Genomic DNA, 27,867 nt, shown 5'->3' on the forward strand with positions numbered 1-27,867 from the left:
CCCTGGTACACAGTATAGTATAAGCAAAAGCTGTTGATACCTTCTTTGCCACTCTTGGCAGGTTGTCTGAGGAATGTGTTTTGAGATAACATTGTCAAGCCAAGGCTGCCGGTGTCACAAGTCGATTTCTGATTATTCACACACTTCCCTTATGTTGTATTTGTATCCAGGGACGTGCTGGCCATTGGGAAAGGCGGGACAACTCCCCAACGGCCGGTTCATTCCCGGCCGGTCCAGGCCGGCCATTAGGAAAAAAATAAACTGTTTGCACAAAAGTAAAAAATTAAACTGTTTGCACAAAAGTAGTGAAAACAGCAGATCTACAAGCACACAACACCTCGCACCGCGAGGCGTTGTGTGCTTGTAGATCGGCTGTTTTCACTAGTTTAAATAATTTTTAAAATGATAAATACAAAACAAACGGTTTTGGACATACAAGGTTTCCACCCGACAACGACAAAATATAACTCATGTAATTGGACCACAGGCTTGTCACTTGTCATGATCTGAAATGGCAAATCTTTGAGTAGCAGCAGCGCTATAGAGAGAGATCTCTCTCTATAGCGCGCAATGAGGGCCTTTCCAAATCTTTTTCCTGGGCTGAATCAGGGGCCCAGCACGTCCCTGTTTGTATCACGGACGGTCATACTAAGGTACAGATAGCCTATCAATGACATTTTGTCAAAGCTACTATATAGAGTAGCACTGAAACATAACTGTGAGATACGACCGTCATGTTTTGTCTGGCTACTATATAGAGGTGAGTTTGTCACTTACACTTTTACATCCCCAAACCTGGATTTTTCTTCCCGAACACGAATAGCATTTCAACTAAAATACCATAAGCATCCAATGTTGAGTTTTTATTTTACAGTGTATCCACTCTGTCAAATAAGTTACCCGTATGACGTTTTGTTTTGCGCTTCATAATCTTTTTGAGACCGTTTAAAACAACATTGTTTCAAGCTATCTCCATAGAAGACTTTGTTATTGTATGCTGTGTTAATTGGAATGGCGGGGTTGAAACAAATATCTAACCTTGGATTTATCTGCAAAAGATTACCTTGTAATGTCCCCAAAGGTTATTATAATTCAAAAATACATGTCGAGTTTAATGACTTTTAGTTAGCATTGATTGCCACCTTGTGGACAATGTCAACGTTTCAGCACAGAGCTACAGAACAGTCAAACACATCATTCAATGTTATATGTTTCCATGAAAAATCTCATAATAGCAAGATGGATGATGATAAAACAGTCTTTAATATATTTCTCATACCATATACATAATATATAATGAAACATGATAACAGATTGAGTGCAACATCAAGCAATAATAAATATGATATTCCATAATTCCATTAACTTAACTTATCAAATAGTTTTAATAAATAACACCCAAATAAATAAGACACAAAATATATATATATAAGCACACCTTAGTTTAAACATGAATGTCTGAATTAAACCTGAAGGGATGGCTTCTCATTTCTCGAGCTTCGAGTTGTTCAATCCATCCAGACCTACTTGGATCTGTGTTAGCTCTGTCAAATCCACACTTCATGGAAAAGAAATCTCATAACATAACTGAAAAACACACAAACACGGAGGTAGGCTACTCACACAGCAACATCCCATAGGAAGACATTCACAAATCATCATCACTGTGACATGGCTCTTAATAGAAGGCTATCGCAACGCAGGAAGTGTCGACTATATGCTATCAAAAGAGTGCTCTGTGGACGGATTGCATTCACCCTTACCAGTACAAAGTATTCAATTTATACACCTTTAAATCAACCGGTACACCTTGCTATTTAGAGATTTTAACCACACAAACCCTATCCTATATTGAATATTCTGCAAAAATAGCAGATTTGCCAAGCTAACAGGTGAGCTTGTAGATGTGCTATTTTCAGTATTTGGTATTTGGTAGGGGGGGGGGAAGGAGTCCCCCCTAGTATAGAGCCCTGGTGATTCCAGTCAATGAAGTACATAGGGTTTAAGTCGTTGAAGAAATTGTAAAAGGAAAATGTAGATCTCCTCATCATCATGTTCTGTTGAAGTCACAGCTACTGACAGCCTACGTAGAATGACTAAAATATTATTGGTCACAGTCAGAAATCCCTTCAGTGGCGGGCAGATTATGACAAAGATTGACTTGACGGGAAAATAAGGAGAAAAACAAAACCTCTAGGATGGTGTTTTTAGTGTCTATGTGCAAAATCTTGGTATTCCCATCAATATTAGCGGAATTTCGCGGTCTCTGTAAACACCAGTTGTCTCTCCCCATCTTTCTGTCCACTTCCACTTTCCACTATGAATAAAGACAGAAAAGCCACCAAAAACTATCAAAGAAAAAACAAAAGAAAAAGAAATGCCCCTCAGTAGCAGGATGCTAGTTCACCCGTTTAACATTCAATTTCCCTATAGCCTGGAATCCAGACTGACTCGCTACGTTAATTTTTTCACTTGGCTTCTCAGTCTGGGACTCTTCCTATGTGAAAGGGGGGAGGTTTCGGACGCCCGAGCCAACGATTCTGATTGGTAAGTGGGCTGGGAAGGAAAACAGCCTTTCAATGTAAAATTCAAGACAAAAAAAAATTAAATGAAGACATGCCATCTCTGGTTTACTTCCCGAGCCTATGTGAAGTAGGTGGCCGCCTTTTTAGGAGACCGAAAGCAGGTTGGAGTCTATTGATTCCAATAGAAGAGTGAACGTGAACACAGCTTCTAATAGATTCTTTAGCCCAATGGTCACTGAACTATAAATATTGGACCCGATCGTCACAAGCCTAAAGGCCCTTTCCCACTGCGACCGATAACGATAATACACTCATCCCAAGATTCTAAAATGGTGTTTATCAGAAACAATCTTTCTCTGTCCCAGCAACACACTCTCGCGGGATCAGTAAACATACTGTAGGACGTTTGTGAGATCTGCCGTACAGTCGATAATGGGGATCCTCATAATTTAACCACCTTTGGTTAAATTCAGGACACTTCCCTTCCCACTGTGATTTGCTACGCACTATCCAACGTGCCCATCTTCGTACTGTAACAGTTGACATTCAGACATCGGGCTCAAGCGGAATCCTCCCAGACTGAGAAGTGGAATGAAAATAAAGAAATCATGGAGCAAAGATTTACCACCGTTCATCAGAATGTGTGCAGTAGGCCCGTGGCGTGGCTATAGGTCTTGGTGGAGGTCGCTGTGTGACATAGGGTGGTACGGCGTCTCCTCCATGCCAGGCATGGCCTCTTGCCTGTGGGTCACCAGTCTCTGGTAGCGGGCCTGCCGCTGCTGGTCGGGGTCCACGTTCACCCAGCTGTTGGCCTCCCACTTCACCCCGCGGCCCACCGGGCAGCCCCCGTGGAGGGAGTACTCGTCCAGCTCACCCATCCAACCTGGGGAGAAGAACACGTCACTAAAACTAAATAGATAGAATAGAAAGAAATGTGGCAACAACGTTCTCAAACCTTTTCATGTCATTGTGCATTTGGCTACAGACTCCATCTGAAATGTTTTGCGTCAGAGAACCCCAAAACTATTTAAAAATCACACCCGTGTGAACTGAGCGGTGGTCGTGGAGGCTGCGCAACAGCAAAACAAAAATATATATATATATGGGTAATAATCATATTCGTGTACACTGTAGGGAGCTACAATGGAAAAAACTATGGCTCGTGGACCAACCGGTGACTTTGTACACGACTTCGTACATTTCCCATAGATTCTATGGGACTTGACCACTTGCTCCTGCCCTTCGTGTACACGGTCTGTGCCGTCTATAGTTTCTTAATGGGGGGCAGCAGAGAGCCATATGTACACAGGCCCTAGGTGGTGTCCACGACCAGTAGTTTTACATGAACCCTCAGAGGGACACTGTGGGCTTAACAAGTGGTCCGTGGTGGTTCTCAAAGTGAGGTCGGGGGACCCTCAGAGGGACACTGTGGGCTTATCAAGTGGTCCATGGTCGGTTCTCAAAGTGAGGTCGGGGGACCCTCAGAGGGACACTGTGGGCTTATCAAGTGGTCCGTGGTCGGTTCTCAAAGTGAGGTCGGGGGACCCTCAGAGGGACACTGTGGGCTTATCCATACCTTGGCTACAGGGGGGAAATAATTAAATGTACTTTTCATCGTGCCTGTTGCTAAGGTATGGCAACATGATTGGTGTCTTGCAAGACACCAGTCATGTTGCCATACCTTAGCCTTTCCTGAACTGACGCCGCTGTGAACACAGCCAGCATATTACTCAATGCCAAGCTTTGCACACACACTCCTTGCCTGCCAATCCACAACCTCCACCCCTCCAGGGACCCCCAGGGCTTATCTCCCGATTAGGACACTTTCCAGCATAGTGACATGCAGAACAAACTGTCCATATAGTATGGTTTACATAAAAGTCAGTTGTCTTTCACACACACACACACACACACACACACACACACACACACACACACACACACACACACACACACACACACACACACACACACACATATATATATATATATATATATATATATATTTCATTTATTTATTTCATAAATATTTTTCATCACAATTGGGTTTGTGGGGAGCCATCCCTGCTTCAAGCTGTCACAGCATGGCACCAACACTTCAAACTAGTTAAAAAACCCAATACAGCAGATCTACAAGCACCTCACAGATCTACAAGCACCTCGCACATGCCAGGGACAGAGTAGGTTGGCCTGCATAAGCCTTGCTGTCAACACACTACTACACCACTCAGGCCACCAAGCCAGGTGTGGTCAATTAGTGCCTTCTTTTGATCAGTGGCTTCTGCTTGATGAGTGGCACCAGTCTGTCTTTGTTCCCTGGTCAGTCAAGTTCACTGGGAGAGAATGTTTCAGATCAGTGCAAGTGTATTTGTTTTCCATTTGGACTTACTGTGTTTTGTTGGTACAGTATGCGTGCGATTAACTAATATTTCTGATAATTCCAATTTGTTTGTTGTTTAATTAGCCGGATTGTGAATGCCCTGCATTTTTCTTTCATCTTTAGAACCACACGTGTGTAACAAAACAGAGTGGTGATCATTTGGTGTGGGTGAAGAGAAGAAAAACATTTCATTAAAGGAGTAGTTCACCCCCAAAGTGACTTTTTTTCTATTGAACTCAAGTCTCCATGGCGTGAGTAATACATTGAAAAAATAAGTCATTTTGGGGGTGAACTACTCCTTGAATGTCAGTTTTTTGGTGTTTTGACTGGACACCCTGAGGATATTGCCAGATAGACAGACAGACAGACAGACAGACAGACAGACAGACAGACAGAGAATTGTAGGCCTTGCATTTATTTGACTTGGTTCCAACAGATGGTGAAAATAGCTAATCTTCAAGCTCACAATGCCTCACTGTTTGGACAAAGAGTTGAGGCGTTACATTTTGTAAAACACGGCCTTGTGAAAATAGCAGATCTACATGCTCACAACACCTCACAACGCAGGGCGGCGTGAGCATGTAGATCTGATATTTTCACAATTTCTGCCCCTAATATTTAATTTATCATTTTAAAAGTATTAAAAAGTCCTTAAATTGTCTCTTTAGAAATGTGCAGATAGCCTCTGTATACTGTTGAGTGGAAAAACAATGTTTCACATTAAGCTAAACATTTGGGACCACCCAAGATCATTTGGAGACCCCTCTAGGGGTCCCATAGTTGAACCACTGACTTATAAGGGGAGTATGGAGACCCCTCTAGGGGTCCCATAGTTGAACCACTGACTTATAAGGAGAGTATATGAGGCTGGATCCGTCTGGAACACTGCACTAGGCTCTCGCCAGCTCTGTAGCTCTCCACACTTGAACAGTTGTGTCCTTAAATTCAATTATAATAATTAACCCCTGTATATACGGGCAATAGTTTTACATGACTTTGTGTACACAGCCAATAGTTTTACATGAACATGTTCAGGCTTTAGTACTGTACTGTCTCGTGTAGCCCAACAGAGCCCATCACAGCACAACACGGCCCACCAGAGCCCAATACAGCCTACCAGAGCCCAATAGACTCCAGCAAACCTAAGTCCAGCCCAGTCCTGCCCAATAGGAGTATAGACCAGGGAAGGGGGGTAGTTAGATGACTGCACCAGACTCCACCAGGCTGCTCCATGCTCCAGCCAGCTCTGTAGATCCTGTGTACACGGCACTCCTAACTCGAAAGGTCAAGGAAAAGGGTCGTTTTAGGCGTCAAAACAGGCCCTTTGTCCTTAAAATGAATAAAAAAATCAAAAAAATATGTTTTGTTTCAGGCAGGACACACGTTTCATATTTGAAGCATGCCCGATCTGATGGAATGGGTTTCGTGTCTCTCCGACACTTTGAACCCTTTACGATTGCGAAAAAGACACCGAAACCCGGATTTTTGTCCTTAAAATCAATAAAAAAATCTAAAAAAATCTGTTTGTTTTACGCAGGAAACACTTTTCATATTTGAAGGATGCCTGATCCGATGGAATGGGTTTCGTGTCTCTCCGACACTTTGAACCCTTTATGATTGCGAAAAAGACACGAAATTTGCACGCCACCAACACGATTACACATTCTTTCGGATAAAAGACACTTATTCTGACTTACTTTTTGACGCTGAATCCAACAAACCCGGTCTCGTGTCTCTACGACACTCCTAACTCGAAAGGTCAAGGAAAAAGCCACTGTGTACACAGGCAATAGTTTTACATGACTTTGTGTACACGGCCAATAGTTTTACATGAACATGTCTAGGCTTTAGTACTGTACTGCCTCGTATAGCCCAACAGAGCCCAGCACAGAACAGCACAGCCCACCAGAGCCCAATACAGCCCCCCAGAGCCCAACAGAGTCCAGCAAACCTAAGTCCAGCCCAGTCCTGCCGAGTAGGAGTATAGACCGGGGAAAGGGGGTAGTTAGATAACTCCACCAGGCCATTACTGTCCAGATCTGGCTTGAATAGGCCAGACCAGGGTAGACAGGACTGCACCAGACTCCACCAGGCTGCTCCAGCCAGCTCTGTAGATCCTTGCACATGCGATTAACCACTGTGTACACGGGCATTAGTTTTAAGTTTTACATGAACCCTCAGAGGGACACTGTGGGCTTATCAAGTGGTCCATGGCCGGTTCTCAAAGTGAGGTCGGGGGGCCCACAGTGTCCCTCTGAGGGGACACGGCACAGACCGTGTACACGAAGGGCAGGAGCAAGTGTTCAAGTCCCATAGAATCTATGGGAAATGTACACAGGCGTGTACAAAGTCACCAGTAGTTTTACATGAACCCTCAGAGGGACACTGTGGGCTTATCAAGTGGTCCATGGTCGGTTCTCAAAGTGAGGTCGGGGACCCTCAGAGGGACACTGTGGGCTTATCAAGTGGTCCATGGTCGGTTCTCAAAGTGAGGTCGGGGGCCCACAGTGTCCCTCTGAGGGGACACGGCACAGACCGTGTACACGAAGGGCAGGAGCAAGTGTTCAAGTCTCATAGAATCTATGGGAAATGTACACAGGCGTGTACAAAGTCACCAGTAGTTTTACATGAACCCTCAGAGGGACACTGTGGGCTTATCAAGTGGTCCATGGTCGGTTCTCAAAGTGAGGTCGGGGGACCCTCAGAGGGACACTGTGGGCTTATCAAGTGGTCCATGGCCGGTTCTCAAAGTGAGGTCGGGGGGCCCACAATGTCCCTCTGAGGGGACACGGCACAGATTGTGTACACGAAGGGCAGGAGCAAGTGTTCAAGTCCCATAGAATCTATGGGAAATGTACACAGGCGTTTACAAAGTCTCTGAGTGTCCCACCAGGCTGGAGCAGCCTGGTGTTGTCTGGTGCAGTCCTGTCTACCCTAGTCTGGCCTATTCAAGCCAGATCTGGACAGTAATGGCCTGGTGGAGTCATCTAACTACCCCCTTTCCCCGGTCTATACTCCTACTCGGCTGGGCTGGACTTAGGTTTGCTGGACTCTGTTGGGCTCTGGGGGGCTGTATTGGGCTCTGGTGGGCTGTGCTGTTCTGTGCTGGGCTCTGTTGGGCTATACGAGGCAGTACAGTACTAAAGCCTAGACATGTTCATGTAAAACTATTGGCTGTGTACACAAAGTCATGTAAAACTATTGCCCGTATATACAGGGGTTAATTATTATAATTGAATTTAAGGACACAACTGTTCAAGTGTGGAGAGCTACAGAGCTGGCGAGAGCCTAGTGCAGTGTTCCAGACGGATCCAGCCTCATATACTCCCCTTATAAGTCAGTGGTTCAACTATGGGACCCCTAGAGGGGTCTCCATACTCCCCTTATAAGTCAGTGGTTCAACTATGGGACCCCTAGAGGGGTCTCCAAATGATCTTGGGTGGTCCCAAATGTTTAGCTTAATGTGAAACATTGTTTTTCCACTCAACAGTATACAGAGGCTATCTGCACATTTCTAAAGAGACAATTTAAGGACTTTTTAATACTTTTAAAATGATAAATTAAATATTAGGGGCAGAAATTGTGAAAATATCAGATCTACATGCTCACGCCGCCCTGCGTTGTGAGGTGTTGTGAGCATGTAGATCTGCTATTTTCACAAGGCCGTGTTTTACAAAATGTAACGCCTCAACTCTTTGTCCAAACAGTGAGGCATTGTGAGCTTGAAGATTAGCTATTTTCGCCATCTGTTGGAACCAAGTCAAATAAATGCAAGGCCTACAATTCTCTGTCTGTCTGTCTGTCTGTCTGTCTGTCTGTCTGTCTATCTGGCAATATGTTCAGGGTGTCCAGTCAAAACACCACAAAACTGACATTCAAGGAGTAGTTCACCCCCAAAATGACTTATTTTTTTCAATGTATTACTCACGCCATGGAGACTTGAGTTCAATAGAAAAAAAGTCACTTTGGGGGTGAACTACTCCTTTAATGAAATGTTTTTCTTCTCTTCACCCACACCAAATGATCACCACTCTGTTTTGTTACACACGTGTGGTTCTAAAGATGAAAGAAAAATGCAGGGCATTCACAATCCGGCTAATTAAACAACAAACAAATTGGAATTATCAGAAATATTAGTTAGTCGCACGCATACTGTACCAACAAAACACAGTAAGTCCAAATGGAAAACAAATACACTTGCACTGATCTGAAACATTCTCTCCCAGTGAACTTGACTGACCAGGGAACAAAGACAGACTGGTGCCACTCATCAAGCAGAAGCCACTGATCAAAAGAAGGCACTAATTGACCACACCTGGCTTGGTGGCCTGAGTGGTGTAGTATAGTGTGTTGACAGCAAGGCTTATGCAGGCCAACCTACTCTGTCCCTGGCATGTGCGAGGTGCTTGTAGATCTGTGAGGTGCTTGTAGATCTGCTGTATTGGGTTTTTTAACTAGTTTGAAGTGTTGGTGCCGTGCTGTGACAGCTTGAAGCAGGGATGGCTCCCCACAAACCCAATTGTGATGAAAAATATTTATGAAATAAATAATTGAAATATATATATATATGTGTATATATATATATATATGTGTGTGTGTGTGTGTGTGTGTGTGTGTGTGTGTGTGTGTGTGTGTGTGTGTGTGAAAGACAACTGACTTTTATGTAAACCATACTATATGGACAGTTTGTTCTGCATGTCACTATGCTGGAAAGTGTCCTAATCGGGAGATAAGCCCTGGGGGTCCCTGGAGGGGTGGAGGTTGTGGATTGGCAGGCAAGGAGTGTGTGTGCAAAGTTTGGCATTGAGTAATATGCTGGCTGTGTACACATGTTCACAGCGGCGTCAGTTCAGGAAAGGCTAAGGTATGGCAACATGACTGGTGTCTTGCAAGACACCAATCATGTTGCCATACCTTAGCAACAGGCACGATGAAAAGTACATTTAATTATTTCCCCCCTGTAGCCAAGGTATGGCAGCTGCCATAGCTTGCCATACCCAATTGACGCCCCTGCATGTTCACCTCCAGTAGGTTGGAAAGTAGCCTGCCACCCTGTGGAAATAGGCTTGAACTGCAAGATAGGACCCTAAAACAAATAAAATGGAATAAAAAAGCATCCGTAAGACGGATGGGCGAACAAGTGGTGTCCATACGTAGATGGGGTCCCAGAGGACATGTAGAGCCCACCCCCTTATTTTTCACACCCCCAGGGAACACACAGCGGGGTTTGGAAATTTGTCGTGTACACCAGCCCTAGGACCTCGGCTTCGTGGACCGATTTAACGATAGGGGTAATAATAATAATAATAATAAATATAAAAAAATATATAAAAAAAAATATTAATAATAAAAATAATAATAATATGGGGGGGGGGGGGGGGGGGGGGGGGGTGCTTGTTTGCGTGCGAGAGAGAGAGAGCGCCGGTATTGCAGATGATGCTCAGGGCAGACTAGACTCAACAGCACCTCTCTGGTCACCCAGGGTACTCAGGCTACACCAGAGGCTACATACAGACAGACAGACAGACAGACAGACAGACACACACGGCCACGCTATGGAGACGGTGTCACCACCGCTCAAAAATCACACCCGTGTGAAGTGGAGCTGTGTGTGTGTGTGTGTGTGTGTGTGTGTGTGTGTGTGTGTGTGTGGATCATGTGTACCGATTTTTGTGACATTTGAAGAAAATATGTAGGAAAAGGAGCAAAGTGTGTTTTGGAGAAAATTCAAGATGGCGGAAAATCTATCATGGCGCAAATGGGCGTGGCCTATATGGGGAGATGCGTCATGGCCCAAGGAATCCAGGGAAAAAATATTTTTAATTTTCCGACCTACGGTTCAAGAGTTACAGGCCAAAACGTAAAGTGGGGTGTTATGGCGCCACCATGCGGCCAAATGACACAATTATTTTTTATTTAATCCTTGAAATCATTATGAACCTCCTCTCCAAGTCTTGAAACTCTAGCCCCTATGGTTTGCGAGAGACAAATAATTGAATGCGAGTTTTTGCGATTCCCATTATAAGTCAATGGGGAAAATTAATTCACTAATAAATTAATATCACGTAAACTATAGAACCTTTCTCTTAGAAAAGTAATAGCCCACGATTCCCGAGTAAGCCGGTCGATTTGACATATGGCGCGAGTGTGTGGTGGCAAAACTGTGGGACTAGTGGCGTGCCGAAGTTTAGGAAGTTCAGGCTACATACACACAGACAGACAGACACACACACACACACACACAGACAGACCCACACAGCCACGTATAGGGAGCCTGTGTTTCACACAGCTCCAAAAATTGCTCTATATAGCAACCTACATCTTTCAGAAAACTCTTAGGATTTAGAGGATTTAGGTTGGATCTTTTTTTAAACACAACTCTTCTCTTCTGGGACGTCCCTGGCACAAAGAATTTTCAGCTGCGACCAAATACATATCATTTTTGGAGTTCTTGGCACAAAAAGGTTTGAGAACTATTGGGTTTAGAATCTATCAGCCTCAGGTCTTGACGGGTCAAGGCCTTCTCAGTTCTTACGCTCACCTCTGCCATCAGACAGGTGGCTGTACCACAGCAGAGTTAGGGTTAGCTCCACAGATCACGTCCAACCCAGATTTGGCTCAAACAATGGGTTAAATTCATTCTCCTGCAATGCCGCAAAAACACCCTACCGAAGGCCTTAAAAACCCTCCTTTAAAACCGTTCTGAAATGTCACTTACTAGTCAGGGAATTTTAATAAAACCCTGGGAATAAATTCCTTACCAAACAATTTCTTCACCAATGTGTTCGTAAAGGTGTTCAGTAACATATCTAACAAAGATTGAAATTCAACATCCCTAGCAAAATGTTTGACAGCTAGGGTAATTCTGGGTCTCATTCACTTACTATACTCTGTACTATAAGGGAAAAAAATCACTCCCAAAAATCTCTCTTTAAGTGGGGAGTGAGGGGTCTAACTAGGTATTTTGAATTATTCTGAATCCATTGCAAGCATTTGTTTTGCACGAAAAACATTATTTGGGCCAAAAATGGACCCCATACACCTTGTGAAAAGTGATGACTCATCACTAAACCATAGTTTTTTTGGGTCTGTTTTTATCCCAAAGAATGTTTTTCGTGCAAAACAAATGCTTGCAATGGATTCAGAATAATTAAAAACACCTAGTTAGACCCCTCACACCCCACTTAAAGCAGATTTTTGGGAGTGATGTTTTCCCTTATAGTACAGTGTATAGTAAGTGAATGAGACCCAGAAGCTAGGGATGTTTAATTTCAATCTTTGTTTGATATGTTACTAGACACCTTTACAAACACATTGGTGAAGAAATTGTTTGGTAAGGAATTTATTCCCAGATTTGACAGTTATTCTGCTAATTTTCCCTGACTATACAGGCGGCTGCTACTCAAAACTGATAAAACAAAAGACATATCCTCCTATCATTACCTTCCCTTGATCTCTCTACTGTAAACACCATTTATTTGATCTTTCTTGTTTTACATGTTTTTTTGGATGATATTTTCTGCACAGTACTGTGTTTTATTTGTCATTCAATGTTATGAGTTTAAAAAAAGGACCCCTATTGAAAAAGCCCGGAGGCTTTCTTGCACTGTTTATCCTTTTAGTTGACCTTGTACCAGTGAACTGTACTGTCACGAACCTGTACCTTTTCCAATGCAAACTTCAAAAAAGTCTTCAATCAATCAACCAGACAGACAGACAGTGAGGGTTAAGGGGAACACACACTGGACGCGGAGGCGATGCGGAGGCGGCGCGGAAGCGGCGCGTCAAAACATACAGCCCTATTATTTTCAATGAACTAACCCACACCGGCGCCGTCAGACGCACGCAACCACGAGTCTGCCGCCCCGCCTGCCGCGCCGATACGCCGCTGTTCTATTTTTCCAGCGTTGCCGCGCGGTGAACATGTTCTCCCATGCTTCTCCCCACCGGGGGAAATGGATGTGCTGTGTGGCAGCGCGCCGCATCCAGTTGGGGTTACCTCGCGGCACTTCACGTGCATCGATACCGTGACGCGACGCTGCGCAGCCGCCTGCGTCCAGTGTGTGCTCCCCTTTAGACTGACCTCTGCCGTCAGACAGGTGGTTGTACCACAGCAGGGCCGTGCCTACGGCGGGCTTGACCTGCAGGTTCCCTCTGTCACATGTCTGCTGTGTGTCCGTCAGGTCTACACCGTCCTGGATGAGCGCCTGACACACACATGCACGGATACACACACACGCATATGCACGCACGCACACACAAATCAGACATTACAAATACATAAAACATGAATTCACACAAAAGGAATAAATAAATAACTAGAGAACACTTTGTCACTGTTTTTCTTTCCATCCCACACGCATGCACACACACACACACACACACACACACACACACACACACACACACACACACACACACACACACACACACACACACACACACACACACACACACACACACACACACACACACACACACACACACACACACACACACACACACACAACAATCGAAAAGCCAGTCTAATCTTTTGTTATGAGACCTGATATTCCGTTTTCCGTATATCAGGTTCCTTGTCAAGGCTCAACAGTGTCTGCATGTTATCAGCAGCATTCAGGCACAAGGTCATTTCACATCATTTTGGTAACGGTAACAGTAGCAGACGTTTATTAGGCCTGGCTAGTTCACCCACCTCTTCCTCAAAGGTACGATTGTCTGCCACAGGAAAGGTGGAGTGTCCGCCCTCCTCCACTGAGTTTAGGTAGAACAACACGGTGATGTACCTGAGATGAGATAAAGAGAAGCTGATGGAACTGAATATGTTTGTATGACCAAGTCTAACTCTAAATGTGAGACTTGTGAAACATTATGAAAGGAGCCCCCCTACACTAGAGCTGACCCACTGAAATGTGGATGTTTTAGTAATAAGCTGTCAGTTTGGCATTTGTGTCTAACTCTCACTGCACATTTGTCCACCAGAGGGCCCTGAAACAAAGCTCAACAATACACCAAAGACATTATATCACACAGGCATGGAGATCCCGGCACACCGATCACACATTGAGGCCACCGTTGTGTTAATGTGGGAAGTGAGGACGCTGGCGTTGACTGTTGGCTGCTTCACTTCCCAATGTATGAATGAATGGACCATTGTAAAGCACTTTGAGTTCGCAACTTGCTTAGAAAAGCGATATAAAAATGCAATTGATTATTATTAGTGTGGTTGCCCAACAGGGCAACAGACTATAGTCATGGGGAAACCTTATTCTAGATACACTTTTTTGAAGCGGTGAAAACCGTTTCCAATGAGTGGCTTTGTGTGTCCCACGCCCATATATGGTCATTTCAGTCCAGAATGAACAGGCTTTTTCGAAAACAAAATGTCTGTCACCTCATGTCCATATATGGTCATTTCAGTCCAGAATGAACAGGTTTTATCTGTCCCGTACGTCCAGAATATCAGTCCAGAATGAATAGGCTTTTTCAAAAAGCAAAATGTGTGTCCCATGTCCATATATGGCCATTTCAGTTCAGAATGAACAGGTTTTATCTGTCCCATACGTCCAGAATATGTGTGTAGTGTCCGTCCCGGTCTGATGATTGGATACTTTGAGGATTGGTCAAGCTTCACATGACAATTCGGCCCTCCAGATAAAATCATTCATTCATTCATTCAGAATATAAAAGAATGTACAGATCACAGAGTTCATAACTCTAGAACACATAGAATAACAGTTCACCGCTTCACTTCGAACCAAGGTTTGAATTTTTTGTGAATGGGTAAGTCAATTGAGTTCAATGGGGGAGTGGTGCGAGCTTGAGGATTGGTCAAGCTTCCCATGACAATCTGGCTAACCAGAGAATAACCACACTTGCCATTTCCAATTGAATCTTTCTAGTTAGTGTGGTTGGTTTCCCAACAGGGAAACACACTGCAGTGCTGGGAAAACTTTATTTATTCTTCTAGATAAACTTTATTATTTGAATGGCTTTTACCTTAACTCATCTAGTGCCTATCCCGAACAAGTTCGGCTTTTTGTCGGTTTTTTACTCACCCTGAGCTGCTTGGACCAACGTGGGTGGTCCTGGCTCGTCCAGCGCTTCCCAACGAGCCATTTTAGATGGTCCGACGATTTATTCCATTGAAAATGGTTTAAAATAAAGTTTAGACCCCCCCCAATGTTCACCGAATGTTCACTGTCGGCGGCACGACGTATTCCAGTGTGCCTATCCCGAACTAGTCCGGCTTTTTTAATAAAATTAATAAAATAATCCGAGGCCGCACCAAGCCTGGCTCTAAATTTAAAATCTAGGCAGCCGACCGAAAGCCCTTTCCACCGGCCCGTAATCGGGCAACGCCGCCGAATCCAATAATAACACATCTTTGAAGCCATGTTTCTCTGATCTGTGTTCTGTGTGAAGCGCGAAGGTTTTATTTACGTCTAAATCGCCGAAAATAGTGCTTCTAAATGCGTGATAGCTTATAGCTATCCTGTTGCTATTTTCATCCGGGTCTTTTGTGTCTCATGCACAAACGTGTACACGCGCGTCATTGCCACGTGGGCTCCTGTACTACGCTTGTCTATGAGAGATACCCTGGCCACTCAACAGACCTTGGGCGCCCCCTAGGGGCTGGCACTGGAAGTGTTAATAGGGAATCAATGAGAGTGGTGCTAGCTCGAGTATTGGTCGAGCTTCCCATGACAGTTAGCTTGCTGCAGAATATAGTCACGTCGGCAACCACACTTGCGATTTCCTTTCTAGTTTCATATTATTATCATTATTTTGTCTATTATTTATAAAGTTACATTTTAAGGACTTTCAAGAGTGTTTTAATACCAAACTGGCCAAACTGTCAAATATTAAGTAAGCAAGAGGTGAACATTGTGAAAATAGCAGATCTACATGCTCACAACGCCTCGCAACGCGAGGCGTTGTGAGCATGTTGTAGATCTGCTATTTTCACAATATTTATCTGCGGAAACCGAGTCACATTAAATGTAATACCTACTATTCCAAGAGTGCTTGTCAGGGTGGGGGTCCCCAGTTCAAATATGTTTATTTGGGGGGTCACAGCCTTAAAAAGGTATGAGAGAACCCCTGGCGTAGCATCATCAGTCACCTGCATGCGATCTCTGTGAGCGCCGAGGTGTTCCCCGCCAGTCGGGTGTGTGCGCAGGTGGTCTCTGAGTGGGTGGGGCTGCTGTGGTGGTGGGCGTGGCTGAAGCCCCCGTCCTCGTAGCGGATCACCTGGAGAGGCTCGCTCAGCTCCACCAGGGCGGACGGCAGACGGGTCAGTCGGGTGACTCTGAAAAAAAAAGAAGAAAAAAAAACAAAACTTGCATAAAGGCTCTTTTCCACCGGCAGCGATAACGATGACGATAACGATTTAAAAAAGTGGGTTTTCAATTGAAGTGGATCGGCAGCATCCACCCAACACCGATAAAGACAACGATAGCCGACAACTACATCGTTAGGATCAACAACGATGTGGTTAAGATCACAGTGATATGGAACTGGGTCTCTGACAAACAGCTCGAGGTGCGCTCTGCGCGAGCGGCTGTTAATTGGCGCCTCTTCACATTGATGTCCGATAACTTTATCGGACATCAATGTGAAGGCATAATTATCGCTGTGATATTTTATGGCTATCGTCATCGTTATCGCTGCCGGTGGAAAAGGGCCTTAACACTTTGACTGCCACAATGTTAAGGGTTTAAGGGTAAAACCCTTGCCACCATAGACGGCCATTCATTTTTGACGGAATAAATTGAAAATGGTAGGATGTACGAAAATTGACAAAAATTTCAGAGAATATAGAGTCGGAACCTTAGCTTTCACCATAAAAATTTCGTCCTGCTGTGGTGTTCTGCTGTGGAGAAACCTGAGGGAGAGCGAAAGCTGTACAGATGAAAAAGGAGCATCAGAAATTTACTTTCTGAGATAATTGAGGTCAAAGGAAAAAAACTTTCAGAAGCCCTAGAAACAAATTGGTAAATGGTACAAGAACACACAGTACCTCTAAATGAAGAACAGGGTGCAGGCCATAATAATGTAAAAAAAAAAGTTAAAAAAAGTTGTACCGTGGTCTAGTTATAAGGCAGTAAAGTGGAAGAAGCCAGGAGACTGACAGAGGCTCTTTTTTCATCTTCCCAGGATGAAGGAGAGACAGAGTAGAATCCACTGTGTTTTGACCTGGGATTTTTTATTCAAGCCTTCAGTTAGACATCAGACATCTCAAAAATAAAGATAAAAACTCTGATAAAGATAACAAAAAAAAACTTTACATTGCTGTTTCACTTCAGTATAGTTGTAGATGTGTTCCATTGCAATCATCATTTTAGTCACTTCAAACTAAAACGGTCAAACTACCCTGAGCAATTCAAAGTCATAATACATAAAATTAAATAAAAATTGATGTACATTCATATGGAAATGTTTGTATTGACAAAGTCAAGCCAACTGCGACAAACTTCACCATGTTAGAATCCAGACCAGGCAACTGCAAGTAAGAGTAATTATGAAAAAAAAAAAACATAATTACCATAAGGTATATATAATTATTTGCTATACATTTTATATACACAGGTACATATATTTCCAAAATAGCAGATCTACAAGCTCATAGCCCGGCACCGCGCTATGAGCTTGTAGATCTGCCATTTACATATGATGCCTAATAGCCGATCTACAAGCTCATAGCCCAGCAAGGCACTATGAGCTTAGTATTTTCATGGCTCTCCTTTTAGTAGACCTTGTACCAGTGAACTGTACCGTCATGAAACTGTACCTTTTCCTATGCAAACTTCTAATAAAGTCTTCAATCAATCAATCAATCAATCAATCCCTTCTTTGTATTTACCTACTGTATGTTTTTATACTGTTTTTTATTTCCCCCTTTTTTCCTGACTATATCTACTGCATAGTACTGTGTTCTATCCGTCTGTCATTCAATGTTATATGAGATACTGCAATGGTTTACTATGGAAATAAGCCTAGTCTTTTCATGGATCTCATGATCTCCTTTTAGTAGACCTTGTACCAGTGAACTGGTACAAGGTCTGACCAATCCATCTCGCTGGATTGGTCAGACTGCGACGTTTGCGAGTGACTTATAGTGGTTGTTTTGCTGGGATGTGTTTGTTTTGCACTAAATGGAGCATCTGTCCTCCTTTCTCACCAAGCTAAGCTAAAGAGGCGTCAATTGGGTATGGCAAGCTATGGCAGCTGCCATACCTTGGCTACAGGGGGAATATAATAAAATGTACTGTAATCGTGCCTGTTGTAAAGGTATGTAACATGACTGGTGTCTTGCACGCGAGCCTCGCGCGCGTGAAAGACACCAGTCAAGTTGCCATAACTTAGCTTTTTCTGAACTGACGCCGCTGAGCTAAACGCCCTGCTCGATCGGTGGTCCGCGCGCGGACCACCTGTTGTGATCCGAGATGAGCATAATCATCTCTCATCTCATGCTTGCTCTCGGAGCGACGTCGCGACCCCCCAAACACGCCAATACACCACTGTATGTATCAATCAATCAATCTAGCAACAACCACTTACTTTATATAGCAGTTCTTTTCGCTGCGACGCCGCGGCTCGGTGGTCCCTGGTGGCCTGGTCGATGAACCATGACGATCCAGTAAAACTTTTCAGATCACATGTAACGGCTGTAGAAGTAGTCCTCAGTAGTATAGTAAAGCACTAAACTAAACCCCCCCCCCCCCCCCCCCAAACACATGGCTGCTGCTTCTTTTCGCTGCGACGCCGCGGCTCGGTGGTCCCTGATGGCCTGGTCGATGAACCATGACGATCCAGTAACACTTTTCAGATCACATGTAACGGCTGTAGAAGTAGTCCTCAGTAGTATAGTAAAGCACTAAACTAAACCCCCCCCCAAACACATGGCTGCTGCTTCTTGCCAAAGTTGCCGTCCATCCAGCAATCCCAGGCCTGGGGAGGACGGTCATGTACCAAATCACCATGGTAACACAAGGTAACACAAGCTGATTGGCCACACAATGGTAACCATGGTGATTTTAGTCATTCCAGGGCCCAGGACGGCTGAATCCAAGCGTCAGTGATACATATGCTCCTAATCTTGTGTTAATTAAAAAAAAGACATTCCGGCGTCATATGACGCCGGTGGCAGCGCGGGGGGTGTAAAAGCGTGACGTCATATGACCTCCGTGGCGGTCAAAGTGTTAAAAGTGGATAAATATGTCTTTTTAGACACGATAAGCCCATTCCCAACATGCACCACAATCCTTCATGGGAAGACGTGACTTATGGGGGCTATAGTAGTAGTGTTACTGTAAATAGTAATAAAGAAATCGCTGGCTTATTGTGTCTAAAAAGACATACTACCACGTGTACGCATGAAATCAACGCATGAAATCAACGCATGAAATCGCTAAAATCGCTAAAACGATTGAAAGCAGCAAACATTTCAACACTCATCTTTTCTTTTCTCAAATTTCAATCGGAAATTTGAACGGTATAAAGGGTGATTTCGCCAATGACACATAGGCTGGCAGTTTTTCCAGAGCCTAGAGCAGTGTTCCTTAACTCATTCAATGCATTTTAAAAATGGCTGCCAAAGTCCCTGGATTCCACAAGTCTGCAAAGACTTCCACGTAATTCATAGTGCACGGATCATGCACGCCCATGGTATGGGGGGTTGGTATGGGGTCAGAACATGCAATTTCGCGATCATGCCTATAGTAGACAGAAGGAGGTCCAAAAATATTTTTTCAAAAAAAGAATTAAAAAAATAAAAAAACGGACCAAAACTCTGGAAACTCGGGCGTGGTGGCGTCAGAGTACGGGAATAACTTGGGAAACGCGGGAGGGGACAGCAAATGAGTGAAATGGAGGTACATGCAACCCCATGCACCCTCACAGCGCGTGCGTGCCACGCTGGGAGCTTGTACATCTGCTATTTTTATCATTTTAGAAAAATCTTGAGGAAGTGTGAGAACTACTGGTTTAGAAGGTATTAATGGTTAGTGGCCATGTGCGCTGTTAGTTACCTGTTCCTGAGAGTGTGCAGCACGTGGTGGGATCCAGGGCCCTGGTACAACAGGGCGTGTTTGCTTTTTCTCTTGACCTGACCCAGGTGCGTCCCCCCGCGCTGCTGCCCGGCATGCTGGGAGACGTCGTATATGTGTCGGAACTCCTCCAAGGTCAGCATACCTGTCAGGAGAGGAGACATGATACCATAGGGCAGGGGTGGGCAACTTTGATGATGGCGAGGGCCACTATATTTCCACCTTCACTCCAGAGGGCCACATTGCATATTGCTACGTCCTACTTTGTCATTCTAGTATCTCATACAAAAGAAGCAAAAAAATAGCAGATCTACAAGCTCAAAACGCATCGCGCTGCGATGCGTTTTGAACTTGTAGATCGGCTATTTTTTTGCTTCTTTTGAATTGGAATCCTGAATAATTTTTTGTTATTTTTTAATTGGATTCCTGAAATGTAACATTTTGATGTAATTTCAAACACATTTAATTATATACTCATGTTAGCTTTATGAACTTGAATACAAATACATTGAACATATAAAGAAAATACTACTATAATAGTCATTAAGCTACTAATATAGACTGACCGAAGTAAAGCAGGTCATGTTTGGAATTGTAACAGCTGAAATCAATAATAATCAGTATTCCGGTATTAACCTGGGGGCCGCATTAAGTGAAGGTGGGGGCCGCATGTTTGCCCATGTATGCCATAGGGTCTCGGGTAGCCAGACAATTATTCCACAATCTCCGAATGCTATATAGAGTCTGGAACTACACCGAGTAAATCCGAGTAACGGAAGCTTGCATTTCCGTTCCCAAAAACATATTTGAAAATATCTTTAATTATTATTTTTTTTTAATATTACGATACATTTGCGCGACTGTAGAGATGAAGCGGAAGTGGGGAGGAGGCTTCACATCCGCTTCATGTTTTACTTGTGATCAGAGCTTCCGTTGCTCCAGACTGTATGATGGAAGCATTTGAAAATTGTGGGAGGCAACAGTCTGACCACGCGAGACTAAATATGATACGAACCCTTTCCCCATTTCTTCCCTTTATAAACCAATAATTGTACACTGTTATTGGTTACGATGCAAAGCGTGTTTTTCATTATTTTCGATACTGTTATACGACGAATGTCTAGATTAGGTTGGAACTATTGCTGTATTGACTTTGACCTCTAAGGACCTTCCAGGGAGAGTGCTCATGTGTGTCTCGCGGTGACACGCTGCCTAGTTTCTTCTGCTCTGAGCTGTTTCTGTTGTTTTTTTCGCACTGTTTTTCCGACATTGCACTTTAGGTTGGGTTGGTAGTTTCTGAGTATTTGTCTTGTTTAACAATGACAGTGAGATACTTGTTGCACTAACTAGCATTGACTGCTTTGGTCTCTTTTTTGTAAGACACTTTATGTATATATACTTATATTTAATTCGCCCCCTCTATTGATGCACCTTCTCTTTTTTGGTACTGTACTGCTCTTGTTTTTTACTCTTATCTATCTTTTCCTACTTCTCTGTAACTTTGTAAATAACTGTATACTGCTGTGCTACAACTGGACAACTGAATTTCCCCCTTGGGATAATAAAGGTATCTATCTATCTATCTATCGCACGCACACGCACACGCACACACACAGACACACACACCTCTACGTACCTGCTGGACGTGCATCCAAGCTAGTGAGTATCTGCCTCAGGTTGTCTGGGCTCAGCCAAGTCCCATCTCGAGAGCGTGAGTGACTGATGATCTGGTGGACACACAACGACAGCAGCATAGTTCACATCATTCCACTGCACAGCGCACAGAGTCTCTGACTTTGCACTATTAGGTTGGAACTATTGCTGTACTGACTTTGACCTCTAAGGACCTTCCAGGGAGAGTGCTCATGTGCGTCTTGCGGTGACACGCTGCCTAGTTTCTTCTGCTCTGAGCTGTTTCTGTTGTTTTTTTCGCACTGTTATTCGACATTGCACTATTAGGTTGTGTTGGTAGTTTCTGAGTATTTGTCTTGTTTAACAATGATAGTGAGATACTTGTTGCACTAACTAGCATTGACTGCTTTGGTCTCTTTTTTGTAAGACACTTTATGTATATACTTATATTTAATTCGCCCCCTCTATTGATGCACCTTCTCTTTTTTGGTACTGTACTGCTCTTGTTTTTTACTCTCTATTTTTTCCTACTTCTCTGTAACTTTGTAAATAACTGTATACTGCTGTGCTACAACTGGACAACTGAATTTCCCCCTTGGGATAATAAAGGTATCTATCTATCTATCTGAAGTGTTACAATTTGTCACAGATGTATTTATTTGTATTTATTTTTGAATCACTTAAAGTTCAAAGCGTCACCTCCTGCCTCTGCAGCAGTCCGTCCTGGTCCAGGTCCAGCAGGCTGAAGATCTCCTGGGTGCTGAGGGACAGGCCGGGCTGGCCGCCCTCCTCTGGCCGCTCCCCACCGGAGGGCGCTGTGCTCTGGCTCTCCGTCAGACCCTTCAGCTGAGCCAGCTGCACCACCACGCGACACTCCTCCTCCGACAGGAAGCCTGGGATCTCTGGACAGGAAGAGGAAATAAGATTTCATTTTTTTAGTTTCCGCGGGAGTTTACTGGAGACTATCAGGACCAAACTTCCGGGTTTAACAGCAGACATACAAGCTCACGTCGCGTCGCAGATGCAACCCGTTGTGAGCTTGTAAATCGGCGGCGGAACCTCGGTGCAGACATTTGCGCAATGCACTATGGGGCGTAGGAAACTCGTGGATAGATGATGAATACAAAACGAACAGTTTTGGACATACAAGGTTTCCACCCGCCAACAACGATATGCTATAAATATAAGGTGCTGGGAGTGAAAAGTATTTAAAAAAAATGTTATGGGGTGCCTGAGACAAAAAAGTTTGGGAACCCCTGGTATAGAGGGTACCTGCATATTTCTATAGTGACAATGTAAGGCATTTTTTTTGGTCAAATAAGTTTTATTGCCAACAGATTATCAACAACAGGATGTATCAGTTATAAGATTAACAATTTTCTGTTTTAGCATATATAAGAAAGAAAGAAAGGGAAAGAGCTGAAAACAACAAGAAATAAAATACAATATGGCATCAAAACAACCCCTTCATACCCTCCCACCCCTACTGCTCAGTGACGAAACGCATAATAGAGAATCAGAATGAATTGTTCAATGGACATGCATTAGAATAAACAGTCTGTTTACAATAACATCATCCTTCTACTCAGGTAACGGACAAGGGGCAGCCAGATCTTATCAAATTGTGCCTGTCTGTCTTTAAGTGAATATCGTATTCTCTCAAGGTGAAGTGTACTAGTCATTTCATTAAGCCAGTGTTTAAATGCAGGTGCTTCCTCTTTTTTCCAATGAGTTAAAATCAGCTTCTTTGCTGTAATGTAAGGCATTTTTAATACATCTAAAATTACAAATTAAACTTTGGCCAAATTGTCAAATATTAGAGGCAGAAATTGTGAAAATAGCAGATCTATTATTTTATTCAGCATTTAAGCCACAGACCACCATTTGATGAGATTTAGCCTCTCAGACCCAAGACTTAAGAATAAGTTGTTATCGCTGGATAAGATTGTATCCACAATTCCATGCTGTTTTGATGTTACTTGGTACCATAGGAGATGACAGGCAAACATCAATCAAGAAGTATTCTATCTACAGTACATTCTCTGTGTAGACTTTTTGTAATTTAAGTGATGCAGATAATACTTGCGACCGTCAGGTCGCAATTACAAAGTTACAATGAAAAGCTCCACCGGCTGTCTGTCTGTGTCTGTCCGTCCGTCTGTCCATCACGCCAAATCTCACTTTTTCCCCTACTCTTATCTCTGCCACCATTGGCCCTACCGATGCCAAACTTTGCACACACACTCCTTGGATGGCAAATCACAACCTCCGCCCCTGATTTCTCACCCCGGACCACTGGTTGAAAACCACTGATGACGTCGTAATGTGGTTCAAATGTTTGTTATTGTTTTTCATTATATGTATTGCTTTTTATATGCTGTGATCAGGGCATCCTTAAATAAGGGCTCATTGGGCTTCCCTGATTAAATAAAGGAAATTTCCGAGCTTGCAGATCTGCTGCTTTTGAGTGACAGTGTAGTATGATCAAGTAGGGGCGTTAATGTACGAAAAAAACACACACACAAAAAGTAAAAAATATGGAGAGGAAGTTTCGGCCCTACAGCAACGATAATATATGGTTTCCACCCCCAAAACCAACTAAATCACATTACCAGGCAGACAACCAGCTATTCATCATTTTTGTAAGGTGTTAATGTACTGAGACTTAAGGTGATTACTTTTTTTCCCAGGACACGAGACGAGCAAGACCAGGCCAAAGGGATTACCACGCATTCTAAGGTCCGTATTAGCATAGCAATAGGTGGCCATTAGTCTATCCTCATTTACAGCCGAGATCAACACATTAATGACCTTAATGGGATTAGATGGTGTTGATCAATAGCATGGGAATCATGTGCTTCAGATTTTTGCATTTCTTACAACGACTCGTCTTCTGATACAGTCACATGAAAATGACTGCACAAATACAACTCATCCAGAAGAAGAATGTTTTCTTTCTGGATCTGTTCAAAGATGAGTTGTTTTAAAACGGCTGGCACATCCAAAACTCCTTCCTGCTGCCATAAAGTTTATTTCAAATAAAAATATATGTTGTTGGCTCCATACTGAAAGCTCCTGTAAGTTGTCTAAAGGTCTAATAATCCATTTAGTGTGAGAGATCAAACCAGCACTGTTGTTAACTGAGTCTCTAATCCACTTATAGGCCAATCACCCAGGGACCTGTGTATATGTATGCACTTAATGGTGTGTGTCTGTCTTGGAACTACTCCAGAATTCGAGTATGGAAATGCCAGAGTGCACACTTTAAGTACACATTACATGTGTACTAATACTGTGCTACTCTCTGGTACTACAAAAAGAAATCTTCGTTTACGGAAGAGCTTTATCTCTCTCGGCTTTTCACCCTATCTTGAGGCTGCATATCATTGTTACTGTGGTGTAGTGTAATCGTTAACCACTCATATAAATGACGTAGTTGACCGGGATGCCCCAGGGCTCTATTCCAGGTCTGCCTTATTTTCCCCTCTACACAGCAAACCTCTTTTTTACTCATTACAGCTCACATGCTTCACAACATTGTAGATCTGCTACTTTTTCGCCCCAGAATAGGGAGGCTAGTGTTCATGCGGTTAACTTGGGGATATACAGTACGTGCATGTCTTAATTCTACGAGCAGCAGGTGTGTATGCACAGGAGTCATAAGTGATTGTGGATATGAGAGTAATGGGGCCCACTCATATCCCCCTGGGGGGCCATTTGTGCTGTTAATTAGCCAGTGCACTGGATGTCTCACAGGGAGGAGGGGGGGGGGGGGGGGATCAGTGGTTGATCCTAATGAGCAGTATCGGTCTCATTGACACCCATTCAAATGCGCAGCGGCCATCTCAACCACTAAATAAACAAAAGAGTCATATAAACAAACAGAGGTTCCCTCCAAACCTTTTCAAGTCGAGACCCAAAAGATAGATTTCTTTGGTGTCTCCCTGGGACCCAAACAAAAACAGTGAAAATAGCCTAGCTTAATGCTAGCTCCCAACACCAAATAATTAAAGAAAGTGTATGAAACAAACACAGAAAGTGATATATGCTCAGTCACAGCCCATAAAAATGGGTCCACGAATCTCCACCCATAGTTTCGGAAACCACTAATAGCCTAATAATGCTAAAGATATATATACTGGATATACTGTATGTTCTAATCCCACACTTGTCACCAAAGTGCAGTAACTACAAAAACAAAATGTAACTGATAAACAGGTTTTAAATGGGTTTTAAATACTGGTTAGCCAAATTAGATATCGGCACATATGTGATATTACACTAATTGTATATCTGTTCTTGAGGTCATTCTTTATCCCAAATCACAATGACTATAATTTGACCTTTGGGCACTTTGGCTTTGGAATGTTCTCCATCTCAGTTTCATGGTACAAAATACAAATGACATGAGTCTATGACTAAAGGCATCCATCTGTTCACTCACTCCCTCCTCCCATCTGCCTCTCCATCCTCTCCTCTCGCCTCTTCCTCTCTCAATTCAAAGGAGCTTCATTGGCATGAGAAAACAGACGTTTACATTGCCAAAGCAATTGTCAACATATAATGAAAAGGTTTGAAAATGGGGAACGTATATACAGTTGGAGGGGGTATAGCATTATGTAAGCTGATCAATGTCACATTGGGTCTTTATATACACTAGCCCTTACCCGTTCAAAGATATGAGCTCCGAAATGATGTGCAGTGTGTGGGTTATGGGATGTGCACTGTGCACACAGTATATGAGGGATGGAAAGTAACTTTAACTGACTGGTGCTTGCATGATAATATGTAGGAGCATCAATGTAAGAAATACCCGTTTCGTTTAATGGCTACAGAGCTACTGTGTACCGATCTGCATGATTTTTGGACAAAATCTGTAACAGGGCCAGACAACCGACCCCCCCCCCCCCCCCCCCCCGGTTGTCAGACACTCACTCAGACAGACAGACAGACACTCACTCAGACAGACATTTGGAAAATTATATGTTTGATGTTATATATACAAGTATAAAGCTTCTTGAAACAAATAGCAGCAATCTTTTGCAGTCGCAGCATTTCTTTTTTATCAAAACGATTCAAATAATATACAAAAAAGCCACAGGTTTATAGTAGGTATGGAAGTTTTTTTTGTTGTTGGTCATGTTTTCAAACTCACTTTGGGTGAGTGTAATCTGTGGGAAGTATGTGTCTTGGTATAGTGGGCAGGTGGTTAGGAAGAGTAGCTGTCTCGACCACATTGTGTGTGCAGTGGGTTCATAGTCTGTCTTCCCTTGGGAGCGGGGTCTGTCTGTGCTGTGGTGGTCTTTCTCTGTTGCAAGGCTGTCTCCGTCAGTAAAAGGCTTACGGCAGGTCGTCTGACTGTACAGTATGTAGGAGCCTTGTTTGTTCCCTAGTGTCTGTTACTCAAGTTAATCCCTATTGTCTGGTTTACGCCTCGTTACTCTGAGTCTGCAGTCTGGACACCACTGTATGAATGAAGCCTTCCTCCAGATAGACAGGATGTGACCTGCTTATCTGGATCAAGAATCAGGCCATATTGGCAACACACACACACACACACACACACACACACACACACACACACACACACACACACACACGGTGTGTGTCCTACGTTCACCCAGTCACTGTGTAGTAGACACCAGTAGTGTCAAGTAACTAAGTTACATTTACTTAAGTTACATTTTGAGGTATTTTTTACTTTACTTGAGTATTTCCAATTTCCACTACTTTTACATCTACTCCACTACATCGCAGAGGCAAATATTGTACTTTTACTTCACTACAATTATTTCAACACTTTAGTTACTTTGTAGATTATTACAAAACATATGTTATCTGAAAACAGACGATCTACAAGCTCACAATGTGTCGCGATGCATTGTGAGCTTGCAGATCTGCTATTTTCAAAAGATTTTTATACATTTAAAAACTTGAAAAAGGACATTATGCCTAATGGGATAGGCTAGTTTTACTTTTGGTACTTTAAGTACATTTTGATACCAATACTTTTGTACTTTTACTAAGTAGTTTTTTTATTCCATACTTTTACTTGTAAGAGTATTTCTACATTGCAGTATTGGTACATTTACTTTAATCTCTCAAAACAGACTCAAGTCAGAAGGAAGAGGAACAGACAGAGAGGGCGTTCCCTTTTCTTTGACGACGGTTAGCCAGATTGCCTTTACTTAAGTTAAGAATGTGAGTACATTTTCTACCACTGGTAGACAGTAGACACACATGTGCACCTGAGCCACTTTCATTGACTTTCACTCACTCG

At 43.3% G+C, this 27,867-nt stretch overlaps 1 protein-coding gene across 1 annotated transcript in view; it reads right to left on the reverse strand.

Moving 5' to 3' along the window:
• Positions 1-1,371: 1,371 nt before the first annotated feature.
• The window catches only part of LOC308291192 (transmembrane prolyl 4-hydroxylase-like), a 38,232-nt gene continuing 11,736 nt past the window's right edge, over positions 1,372-27,867 (reverse strand). The window contains exons 5-11 of the mRNA XM_080733150.1: positions 22,287-22,489; positions 21,592-21,682; positions 19,938-20,100; positions 16,031-16,216; positions 13,601-13,691; positions 12,989-13,112; positions 1,372-3,408 (exon numbers count right to left, since the gene is read on the reverse strand). Coding sequence (XP_080589276.1) covers positions 3,191-3,408; positions 12,989-13,112; positions 13,601-13,691; positions 16,031-16,216; positions 19,938-20,100; positions 21,592-21,682; positions 22,287-22,489 — 1,076 coding nt within the window. The 3' untranslated portion in view covers positions 1,372-3,190. The remainder of the gene's footprint in view (positions 3,409-12,988; positions 13,113-13,600; positions 13,692-16,030; positions 16,217-19,937; positions 20,101-21,591; positions 21,683-22,286; positions 22,490-27,867) is intronic.

Source organism: Nannobrachium achirus (assembly GCF_963921795.1).
Source record: "Nannobrachium achirus genome assembly, chromosome: 9".
NCBI classification, from domain to species: Eukaryota; Metazoa; Chordata; class Actinopteri; order Myctophiformes; family Myctophidae; genus Nannobrachium; species Nannobrachium achirus.